Below are 12,217 nucleotides of genomic sequence, written 5' to 3'. Positions count from 1 at the left end.
GTTTTATATATTTTTGTGAATGTGCATACACCCACACACATACACATATAGGCACACACATTTATTTGAACAGGAGCAAGTGAGATGTGTGTGTGTGTGTGTGTGTGTGTGTGTGTGTGTGTGTGTGTGTATGTGTGTAGGGGGAGAATATGTCTAACTTGAACCTCAAAGCCTACTGGTATGGACCACTGGTGGTGATCAATGCCCCATGCCAGTAATAGAGTGTGGAGCAGAGGTCAGAAAGCAGGAGAGTAGAGAGGTCCACTTTCTTTAGCCTTTTCAGGCTCTCTCCAGTTTCCTGTATTGCCAAAAGCAGCTATCCAGTGCCTATTAAAGACCTCCAGTGATGGGGAACACACTATTTAATAAAGCAGCCCATTATGTTTTTGGAAGTTTTTTCTCATATGGTGTCAAAATATTCTTTTCTCTCTGGCTTTTGGTTTCCAGCTCTGAGATCAAGTGGAATAATTATAATCCCTCTTTCCCATTTCCCATCCTCCTCCCTCAAAGACAGTGATCATGTATCCCTTCTTTTTTCTAGATTAACCATCTCCAATTCCTTGGATCCATCCTCAGGTGTCTTGGTCTCTGGTCCCCTTCTTGTTTTCTTCATCATGGGGAAGCACCCTAGCTCATCTAAGTCCTTTCTAAAATGTGCCACTCTGACCTGCTGTTTTTCTGGGAACTATTCCTAGTCTTCCTTGAGCCTAGGACTGTGTTAGCTTTTCTGACTGCTGTATCATAGAGTTGACTTATGTTGAGCTTGCTGATTACTGAAACCTCCAGATCTTTTTAAAACAATTTACTGTTTTCTCATCATGCTCTCCCATCCTTTATGCGCAGAACATTCGGTAGGAATCCCAATATGGCAGGCTTACCTTTTACACAGGCTTGGACCAGTCCATACCATTCCCCACAGCTGTCACAGAGCAAGGTGAAGGCGGTCTCTTTGTGACCCATGACATAGCCCTGGGCACAGACGTACAGTAGCTCATCCCCCATCTCAAATCCAGTGTGGCCATGCAGGATGGTGTGAGGGAAGGAAGGGGGATCCCCACATGGTTTATCTGAGGAGAGAGGGGAAAGGAAGTTTTTATTCAGACGTTCCATAAAACACTGCCTGGTTTTAAGCCTTTGGGAAAGAAAACCTCATTCAAAGTCCCAGTCCATTATTGCCTTTGCCCCCAGTTGTTCCTAAAATAGTTGTCAAAGCAATCTTTCTTACTGATAACATCACAAACACAGGAAATAACCACTATAAAGAATCCAATTTCCTTGATCCTTGACTTGCTTTGTCCAGTACTATTTCCTATTCATCACCGAGTATTGGCTAAAGATTTTTGATTGATAAGCCCAGGAGTCTGCCATTCTTGATTCAACATGGCTTCAACATGGGCATCTGTAGTGTTAGTCTTCATTGTTTCACTTATACTTCCATCTTGATCGGAGCAAAAAATAAAGTGGACTTCACAAAAGAAAAGCTTCACTGCTAAGTATAGTCTGGCTTTGCTTTTTACACCAGAAGACCAGTTGACCAGGGAAGACCAAATTAAAGTCTTTGTTTCCTTTCATGGAGGCTACGATTATCTGATGATGACTTCTGGTTGAGCTGAATTAATCCTTAGTTGGTTCCTTTAAGGTCCAGCATCTCTCTTCATGCCCTCAGTCATTTAATCTTCTTTCAGAATGTAGGCTTTTCTCTCTATTATCTATTCCTATTAGGATCTCATTTGAATTTATTCAGTGATGATGGGGAACATGGGACTTTTCAACAAACACAATACTGCAGAGATTCTTAATTTTGAGTCCATAAACTTTTAAAATATATTTTGATAACTATTTCAACACAATTAGTTTTCTTTATAATTTTATGCATTTAAATTTTTAAATTTAAAAACATTATTCTGAGAAGATGTCCCTGAGTTTCACCACCCTGCCAATAGTCTATGACACACAAAGATTAAGAGCCCCGGGGGATAAAGGACCTCATGGAAAAATGGTGGTGGTCTCCTGTACCCAACCTGTGGTACAGGAGACCATGATACAATCATTTAACCTCTCCCATTTTGCTACCACACAAACAGAGGAAGGCAATCTATTCTCATTAGGGTGTGACAAGTATTTTTATGAACTGAGAGAGATGATTTACCAAACATACCATTCTTTCCAAAGGAAAACCTAAGAACAGTGACCAGACTGGATAGCTGATAGAAAGGAAAATATCCTATCCCACAGGACTCTGGGGATTTTCTCCATCAGAGGATATTTCCATAATGGCATAGGCAGAGAATCTAGTTCAGGAAAACCACCCAAACCCACCTGACATTCATGGGCCATTTACTATAGACTTCTGGTTTTCCCACACACATGCAACATAGGGAAGTTCTTGCCACTTGGCCCGAACATTTTCTGCTTCTCTTGGATAAAACCTTCCTATTTTAACATATGTTGAGTTTAGGAAGCAACCATCACAGTTGAGAGCTGTTTGAATTTAGTGCCCCGGGTTTCCTATCCCTTTGCTTCTGGACTCAAATGAGGAAAGAATGAAACATTTCTAGCTATGCCTGAGACCTCTCTCTTCCTCAGAGAAGCCAAATTCTTTTCAGACTTTACCATCAACTCTCAATGCTTCTAGTAAATTACCCTAGTAGCAACTGCCTTCCAGAGTTGTTGTATGATTCGAGTGAGAAGATGGATATGAAGGGCTTTTCTAATGCCAAAGAATCGTATAAACAGATTTTTTTATTAGTAGGGTGGGGGGAATGATAGACCTATAATTATGGGCTCAAAAGATCAGCATCCTAGAATTAGGGTTGGAAGGGAACTTGGAGATCAAATTCGATTCTCTCATTTTACAAATGAGAAAATAGAGGTCCTGAGTGGTGAAATTATTTTTCCAGGGTCAAAGAGCTAGCAAGTGACTAAGGCCATACTTGAGCTCAAGTGTCCTGACACCAGCACTCTGGCCACTAACTATGCTGCCTAATTGGAAGTTTCCATTATGAGTAGGGAACTCCCAAAGAGGAAAATCATTTACGAGAATAGACATGTGCCCTGAAAGTTATAGTCGGAGAGATTTGTCTGGCGACCATTGAGAGATTAAGTGATTTCTTTAAGGTCACACAGCTCATATATGTAAAAAGCAGACTTGAACACAATTTTTCCTAAGTGCAAAGTCAACTCTATAGCCATATACAATTGTTGTTCAGTCGTATCTCATTCTTCATGACTGTATTTGGGGTTTTTTTGTAGAGATGGTGGAATGGTTTGCCATTTACTTCTCGTTTGAAAAGATAAGGAAACTGAGGCCAACAGGGTTAAGTGACTTGCCCCAGGTATTTGAGGCTAGTAGGTGTTTGAGATTGAATTTGAACTCTTGAAGATATCTTCCTAATTCCAAGCCTGGTACTCTTATGGTACAGTGCCACCTAGATGCCTCATTATTACTCTAATAATTAATAGAGTATATGTATTATCTCTATATAGTTATATTATTAGAGTTTTATATATATATATATCTCACTAGAGTATGTGTATACATACATACATATACATGTAAATTAGAGTATTACTCTTAAGGATCTGTGTCCGCTATTGTGGGTTTTTCCTTTCAGTGATGTAGATGGCCACCCATTCATGCCCATTTATTCTGTACCATCTTCTTATAAGTTCTCTACAGGGGATTCGTATAATATGCCAAAAGCTTTCCTCACATTCTTTTGACTTCGTGAAGAAACCAGCACAAGGGTTGTCCTTTGGTTATCCCTTGCTCTTACTACATGACCAGTCATCCTCTGCCTCCTAGATCATCACTGGTCATCCTGACTTTTGTCTTGCCACTGGACTTGCATGACTCTAGAAGAGAGAGTGAGGCTGCTGACTTGTGTAACTCTGCCTCCCATATCTAATTAACACATAAGTGAAGACATCACCCCGTGATGCCTTTGGTCTCTTTGAAGACCAAGATTGAACAACAACAAACTCAAAAAAAAATCAAAATGTCATTTGTAGTCAAGTGTGAACAGAGACAGCTTAAAGTGTTAGTTTTCTCAGTGAGGAGTAAAATAGTAATAGAGATCAAAGTCTTAATTAGCCTCAAGAAATCAGATTCTATGGTAGAGTAAGTGAGGTTCAAGTCCCAACCAAACCAGATGAAGGAGATAATTGTTTGTAAAAGGGGCAAGTCTTCGAATCCCCTAAGTTAAATTTCATCTGTAATTCCCTACTTTCTGTGTGACTAAGGCCAGCTCTTTAGCTAAAGAGTCAGCTAACTTTTTGAATATCTAACAAAGTGGGAAGGGAAGAAAGAAGAAAAACCAGAATTTCAATCTGTTTGTTTTTGGCATGTGTAAGAGAATCTTCTCTTGCTAAAGCATGCCACAGTTTTTCATTAAAAACTTGATAAGACTGAAGATTTACTTAGAAAGTCCCAGGGAATCAGCAAAATACTAATTGAGACAATAAATTTTGCTACAATATAAACACACAAAAAACCACAATATTTCTATATAACAACAAAATCCAAGAAGCAATATTAGAAAGGGAAATATCACTCAAAATAATTACAAAATATTTGATATAAGCAAGCACACAAAATAATTGCATAGACTCAGTTATAAAGTACTCCTTACAGAAATAAAGAACACCATAATAGATGAAGGTATTCTGTGCTTATGTGACAATCCTACAAAAGTTAATTTGTATTTTTGTACTATACCAATTAAATTATTAAAGTGATATTTTGGTAAAAAAATAAAATTTATTTGGAGGAACAAAAGATCTATGATATTAAGGGCAAATCCCATTTTCCAGTGGATAAGCACTCAAATGATATGAATAAACAGTTCTAAAAAGAATTGCTAGCTATATGAAAGAATGCTCCAAATTACAAATTGTTATTGTTATTTTTCAGTCATTTTATTATGTCCAACTCTTTGTGACCACATTTTGGTATTGTTTTTTATAAAGATACTGGAGTGGTTTGCCATTTCTGTCTCCAGCTTGCTTTACATATGAGGAACCTGAGGCAAACAAGGTTAAGTTACTTGACCAAGGTTGTATAGCTAGTAAATTTGGAGGCTAGATTTGAAGTTAAGTCTTCCTGAATCCAAGCCCACTGCTCTATCCACTGTGCCACCTAGCTGCCCCTCACTAAAAATTAGAAAGATGCAAATCAGTATGATGGTAAGGTTTTACTTCAAACCCAATGAACTGGCAAAGATTGTCAAAGTTAATGTTGGAAGAGTTTTAGGAAGATATGATGCATTGTTGGTGGATCTGTGAATCAAACTGTTTTTGAAAGTCATTTGGTATTAAGAAAAAAAAAGTGACTAAGATGTCCATATCCTTTGATCCAGGGACACTATAGGCTATAATATATCTTGAGGAAGTCATTGATAAGAAAACAATTACCCATAAACAATGAAATAGTTGTAGTTGTACTTTTTTTGTGGTAGCAAAGAAGGGAAACAATATATGCTTCTCGACGAGGAAATGGCTAATCAAAGGGTTGAATGTGAATGTAATATAATGTTACTGTCCTTTAAGGAGACAAATATGATGAATACAGAGAATCACAGAAAAATTTGTGTGAATTGATGCAGAGTGAAAAAAGCAAAACCAAGTAAATAAATAACTACCATGATGATAAAAAATAACAACCACAAAGCAATCGGAAATGAATCCTGAAGAAATACAAACAATAAGCATGGCCCCAAAGAAGAGATGGATGATGGTCCACCCTAAATCCTTTGCAGAGGTGGTTGGAGATCCTTGTGAATGGAACATTGTATTTTCAGACTTTTTTCATTATATTACTGAATTTTTTTCTTCTTCCTTTTTTCCTTTAAATTTTTTTTTTATTACATGGGATAGTTTTCTGGAAGAAGGGAAGTAGAAAGATACGGGTGTCAATTATGGTATTATTAAAAACAAAAGATATCAAATATTTTTTAAAAATTTGACATGGGAAAAGTTTGGAGCCCCTGACTATCATGAAATTTCTGACCAAAGAAGCACGGGGTATTAGTACTGGAAGGGATCTGTACTTTAGGGATCATTTAGTTCAACTTTCTCATTCTGGAAAGAAAGAAACTCAACCTTAGAGAGAAGTGATGTGCCATAGGACACACAGATGAGGGAGACAGGGTTGCAGTGACGTGCCGCAATGACAGAGGCAGGACCCAAAAGTGAATCTCTTCTTCTCAATTCTCTTTCTACCCCTTCATGTTTCCTCTATGATTTTAACAGCCCATAGCCTCCCCATTTCTGTGATTATAGATAACTTTGATTTGACTATTTTAGCAAATAAACAACAAAAAAAGAAGCGTATAGCCTCCAAATATTAGGAATCAGGTTCTGATAGTTTTACAGAAAATAATACTATATCACTCCCTATCTATTTACCTCCCTATGTTTGGGCTCCCTAGTTCTAAATGATAGGCATAGGAGATAATGCAGGAGCATTTAGGCTAAGAGAGTACATCAGACTTAGACAGTGGGATGGTCATAGATGATGAGAGAAGCAGAAAACAACAGAAAATCCCCTTTGGACCAGAGCAGTCACTTTCCCTAATGAAGGATATGACCCAGTTATCCTACCCAGGGTAAGATCTGGAAGGTAACCTGGACAGAAAGATTTTTTTTCAATGAAAAATGGGAAGCCAAGATAAGTAAATCACAGAGTAGACCAAAAGGCAGACCTCAGGAAACCTCCACAGTGGATGCAGCATAATTCAGACAGCCACATCCAAGACAAATGCCCGCTAGCATGGAACAGAAAACCTTGTTTCCACCTGGGAATCAGAATCACAGACTCTTTCGGGGAGCTCTTTTAAACTCCTTCTGAGGCCATCTGGTCCCACCAATATTCACCTAAAAATCTCCTCCACAATACCTTGACAAATGATGGTCATCTAGGCTCTGCTTAAAGGCCTTCCTGGAGTGGAAATTTATGACCTCAAAAGCAGCTAGCTCAATCCACTTTTGGACCACTCCAATTATTAAGAAGATTTTCCTTATATAGAGCCAAAATCTACCTCTCTTTAACTTCCACTATTGCTTTTTTCTCTTAAAAATTTTTTGAGGCTTTTGCCCCATAATTGAATCTTCCCAATAATCCCCACCTTCCCCATCCCAAAAGAAGCCTCTCTTGCAACAAACCAAGCCTTCCTTTCCCCCTCAACCTGCCCTCTGGGGCCAGGCAGACTAGATCTATCTTGAGCATTATAGCTCTTTAAACCCTTAGAAGACTGCTATCACAACCTCCCCTCAGTCTTCTCTCCTCCAGACTATGTATTTCTAGTTCATTTAACTGGACTTTGTTTATGGCATATTCTCCAGTCTACTTAGCCCCACTTGTACTCTTGCCATTATCTTCCAAATGGACTCCAGCTTGCCTGTATCCTTTTAAAAGGTGGTACCTAGATCTGAACAGAGTATTCTAGATGGGGCTTGATCAGGGCAGAAGAGGGCAAAACTACTATCTCCTTCATCTTGGACATGATCCCTCTTTTTGTAATTTTTTTCATCTCTCTCTAATTGTGGAGAATTGGGTTTAACCTTATTTGGCTGCCATATCATACCGCTGACTCATATTTTTTTAGTATTCTTCATAGGGTTGTTTTGAGGATCAAATGAAATTAGATTTATAAAGGGCTATCATTATCATCATCATCATCAACAACATCCCAATAAGTCTGGCTTAAGAGGCATTGGAAACCCATCTAATAAAAGACTTCCATGTAAAGGAGAAGAGGCTCAGTTCTATCAAAGACTGAGACGTTCTCTCTAGACACAGACACTTGGGCTTGGCTTGTGATTTGTGAAAGAAGCTTATCTCAGCATCAGCTCTGGACAATGGCTACTAGGAAAGGGCATGAAGAGGGCATCAAGTTTTCCCTTGGAGCATCAAAACATATTTCTGGACTTGTCTGTTCATCTCAGATAAAGTAATAAAGTTCCCCCTCATTGGCTTCGGTAATACCTCTGCACTGGGCAGAGTTAGAGCACGCATCCTCAAATGATTATTCCATCATCTTTATGAACTTCCCTTTCAGTAAGGGGAAGAAAAGAAGGGTAACTAACTACATGCTTCATCAGGCTCAGATAGCATTCATCTCACAAAGAATAACATTCCCTGTTAACATATGTGACTAGAGGTTAAAAGCAGAAGTCAGACCTCAGTTTCCTCATCTGTACAATGAGGGAATTGGATTAGAAAAGCTCTAAGAATCCTTCCAAGTTTAAGTCCTCCTATGACTACAGAGGAGGGAGAAGTTAAAAGGACGCACATAAATTTAACCCCATTCATACAATGTTTGGCTCATAATATATTGTCAACACACATAGTCTTGGCAGTCCTGTTTTAATGAGCAAAACATTGCTGTAGATGTTAAAAAGCCAAGAATCTTAGTTCTGATTCTGTCATTAACTTGTTCTAACTTTGGGGCTAATCACTCTCTTCCTCTAAGTCTTGATTTCCATCTTTAAAAAATTCATACTTATTATAGGATATATAATAGGATATGATGATTAAAGCATGAGAGAGGAAGTCAGAAAACATGGATTCTAGTTCTGATGATGAGTTAATTAATTAGTCATTCATTAGCTGCATGTTCAGTAAAGGTCCTTTCTGGACTTTAGCTTAGTCAACTGTAAAATTAAGGAATTGAACTCAATGAAGTCTATTATCCCTTCCAGATCCAGTGATCTCTATCTGCATCCCTTTCCCCAATACAAATTGAATTTAACCAACAAACATTTATTTAGCATTTATGTGTCAAGTACGATACCAGGTAAAGGAGACACAAAGACAAACAAAATAGTCTTTGCCATTCTATTTGGGAAATAATGTTTATATGTAGAGAAAGATATAAAATATGTATGAAATAAACAAAGGATCATTTTCTGGAAGGAGAGGGGAAGCGACTAGGAGGTGAGGGGAATCATTAAAAAATATGAATTTGAAATCAATATACCAAAATACAGAAATTAATATACTACCTCATATAGGAGGCATAAATTAAAAGGAAAAAATTCCATATTTGGCATTCTCTGGTGTTGATCTGCAAATCAATTCAAAATAGTATTTTAATTATGCTAGCTACAAAGTCAGTTTGTTGGTGAAAACACCATCTCAAAAAGCCTAGTGACTCACAGGAACAAATCAGCCTGCCATGAGGACAGAGGTTTGCTCAGGATTTTCCTGCCATTAATTCTAAGCAAAGATACCCAATGGCTGCAGAAGTCATGTTCCTGCCTTGGATCCCGCTGCTTTCTCCCCGTTAAACATTGACGTCTGTGGCGGAGATCCATGGCTTGATTCATAATCGTACCAAACCAGTGACTTCCATGTTTTAACACACTTCCCCTCTCCTCCAGACTGCTTTCCATAATCCATCACATTAGCTGTCTGCTACTGCAATATGTCTCCTCTCTGTCTTCATCTCCTCACGTCCTCTCTTCCCCACACTACAGTACAAACTCAACTTCACCCACTATTTCCTGGTTGCCTCTTTCCTTCTTTTTCTAGCTTCACTCCTTGAAGAAGGGATGTACCTAGTCAGGTACTCACAATTCAGCCTAGACACTACAGCTTTCCACCTCTGCCACCACGGTCAGTTGTGTAGCTAGGAAATTGGGATGCCCCCAATCAAAAATAGCAATGGAACTCCATTCATCACCTAGCACAAAGCTGGACAACCACGCTATGAGAGCTACTTGGGCAGTTGTTGTTCAGTTGTTTCAGTTACATTCAACTCTTTATGACTTCATTTGAGATTTTCTTGGCAAAGATACTGGAGTAGTTTGCCATTTCCTTCTCCAGCTCATTTTATAGATGAGAAAATCAAGGCAAACAGAATTAAATGACTTGCCCAAGTCACACAGCTAGTAAGTGTTTGAAGCCAGATTTGAACTCCGGAAGATGAGTCTTTCTGACTTCATGATGGGTTAGTCTATCCACTGTTCTTCTCATGTTCTGACTCAAGGGTTTCCTACGTTTTTGTTTGCTTTTTCCCATGCAAAAGAATGGTGTACATTTTTCTTTTCTTTTTCATTTTGGTTTGGAACTATGATTTCGTTAATGGAAGGAGTCCTCCTTTAGGTGCCTGGACAATAGCATCAGCCTCATTTCCCTTGCATCACAACCTGGGGTTCTGCTCCTAGAAAGTCTAGCTCTCAAAGATGAACTGTGAACTCATCTTGTCCAGAACAAGGCATCCATGCTATTTCCCAGCCCCTTCCACACCAGGCTGCCTTGGGCATACCCACCTCACTGTTTTCTGGTTCTTCTCAAAGGTCAGTGATGTTTAAAGTCCCTTCCATATTTAAGGTTCTATCTCTGTATTGTCTTCCCCCATTAGAGTGTGATTTCTTTGAGGACAGGGATTATGTTTCTTATGTTGTATCCCTAAAGCCTGGCATACTTTAAGTGCTTAATAAATGCTTTATTTATCTATATGGAACTAGAGTTCTTAAACTTTTTATCCTGGCCTATCCTATCCTATTTATCCTGGCCCCCTTTAGCAATCTGGGGAAACAAGGACTCCTTAGAATAATGTTTTTAGTACTTAATATAAAATACAGAGGATTACAAAGGCAATTAATTATATTGAAATAGAGTTAACAATATGGTAGATACATAATCTAGTAAATATTTTAATATTATTTTAAAAAGCCAACTAAACAAACAAACAAAAAATCCAATTCCCAGATCCTTGATTAAGAATTCCTTATTTAGAGAAAGTTGATTGGGGCACTGGGGGATTAAGTGACTTGTTTGAGGTGCCACAGCCAATCTATGTCAGAGGTAGGACTTGAATCCAGGGTTTCCTGACTCTGAGACTGGCACTCTCTCAACTGTTCCCTTTCAAAGGAATTAACTCCTAAAATTTTGAGAAATGGATCTTCCCTCAGTATCTCCTATGACAGTACCTTCCTTTTTTTTTTTAACCCTTACTTTCTATCTTAGAATCAATACTAGATATTGGTTCCAAGGCAGAAGAGTGGTAAAGACTAACAATGGGGGTTAAGAGACTTGCCCAGGGTCACACAACTAGGATAATATGCCCTTAATGAAGTGAAAATCAATGCAACTGTAATATTTTATGGAAACTTCACAGTCTATGATAATTTTTTTTGCCTTGACTGTAGATGTTCCTTCCATAAAGTATCTAATAGGGGCACCTCTATTCTTGTGTTGTTCAGTCATTTCAGTCATGTCTGACTCTTCATGATCCCATTTGGAGTTTTCTTGGCAAAGACACTGGAGTTTTCATTTCCTTCTCCAGCTCATTTTACAGATGAAGAAACTGAGGCAGACAGGGTTAAGTGACTCACTCAGGGTTGCACAGCTAGTAGGTGTCTGAGGACAGATTTGGATTCAGGAAGATGAGTGTTTCTGACTCCAGGATCAACACTCGATCACCCACCTGGCCGTCTATTCTTACCTAGGTCTTTACATAAGTGTTCAATAGAAAATCCACATGACCTGCTAGAAGGCTTCCTCTCACTATTTTTGGATGCCAAGGGGGAACAAAAGTGCACTACAGCACATGACAGAAAATGTCAGCGTTGGAAGGGATTTCATCAAGCCACAAAGTCTGAAGGATGCTTGAAAAAAGAATCACTCCTGCAGTAATTATCCTAATTTGAAGATCTGCGAGGTGAGCTCATAAAAGAACCTCCCTGGCTTGTGGCTGTCCAGGCTTGGCGTGAAGGACTCCAGCCTTCTAAGACCTCTGGAGACAGCCCAAGTCCACTTCTGGAAAGGGCTAATTGTGAAGCTTTTCCTTTGTAAACTTCCTCCCCACTGTGCCTAGTTCTTCCCTCTGGGGCCAAGTTAAACAAGTCTAATCTCCCTTCCACATGACAGCCCTTCAGATACTAGCAGCAGTTATGATCCTAGCCCTTCTCCGTGCCAAGTCTTCTCTTCTCCAGACTAAATATTCCCATTTCTTCCACCCAGTCCCCAGAAGGCATCCACCATCTTGGCTGCCCTTTTCTAGACATCCTCTTACTCATCAATGTCCTTTCTCAAATGCAGTACCCAGAAGTGAGCATCCATTGTGTCTCATTCCCCCTACATGATAGAAGCCTCCATTGTTCTAGCTTCTAAACCCTCTCAGCCTTCTCATAAGTCCACGTAGATACATGCTACTTACTTATATCACAGTAGCACATGGCCATTTTGAGGTAAAATCTCAGTTTCAAAGAA

General features: G+C 39.0%; 1 protein-coding gene across 1 annotated transcript in view; it reads right to left on the bottom strand.

The window, feature by feature from the left end:
• SUSD5 (sushi domain containing 5) overlaps positions 1-12,217 on the bottom strand; it is a 100,735-nt gene that overhangs the window by 23,519 nt on the left and 64,999 nt on the right. The window contains 1 exon segment of the mRNA XM_001378508.3: positions 879-1,067. Within this exon segment, the coding sequence (XP_001378545.2) occupies positions 879-1,067 (189 nt within the window).

The sequence above is a fragment of the Monodelphis domestica genome, chromosome 5 (assembly GCF_027887165.1).
Source record: "Monodelphis domestica isolate mMonDom1 chromosome 5, mMonDom1.pri, whole genome shotgun sequence".
Lineage (NCBI taxonomy): Eukaryota > Metazoa > Chordata > Mammalia > Didelphimorphia > Didelphidae > Monodelphis > Monodelphis domestica.
Note: the sequence above shows the minus strand (reverse complement) of the source record. Positions and strands in the feature narration are given on the sequence as shown.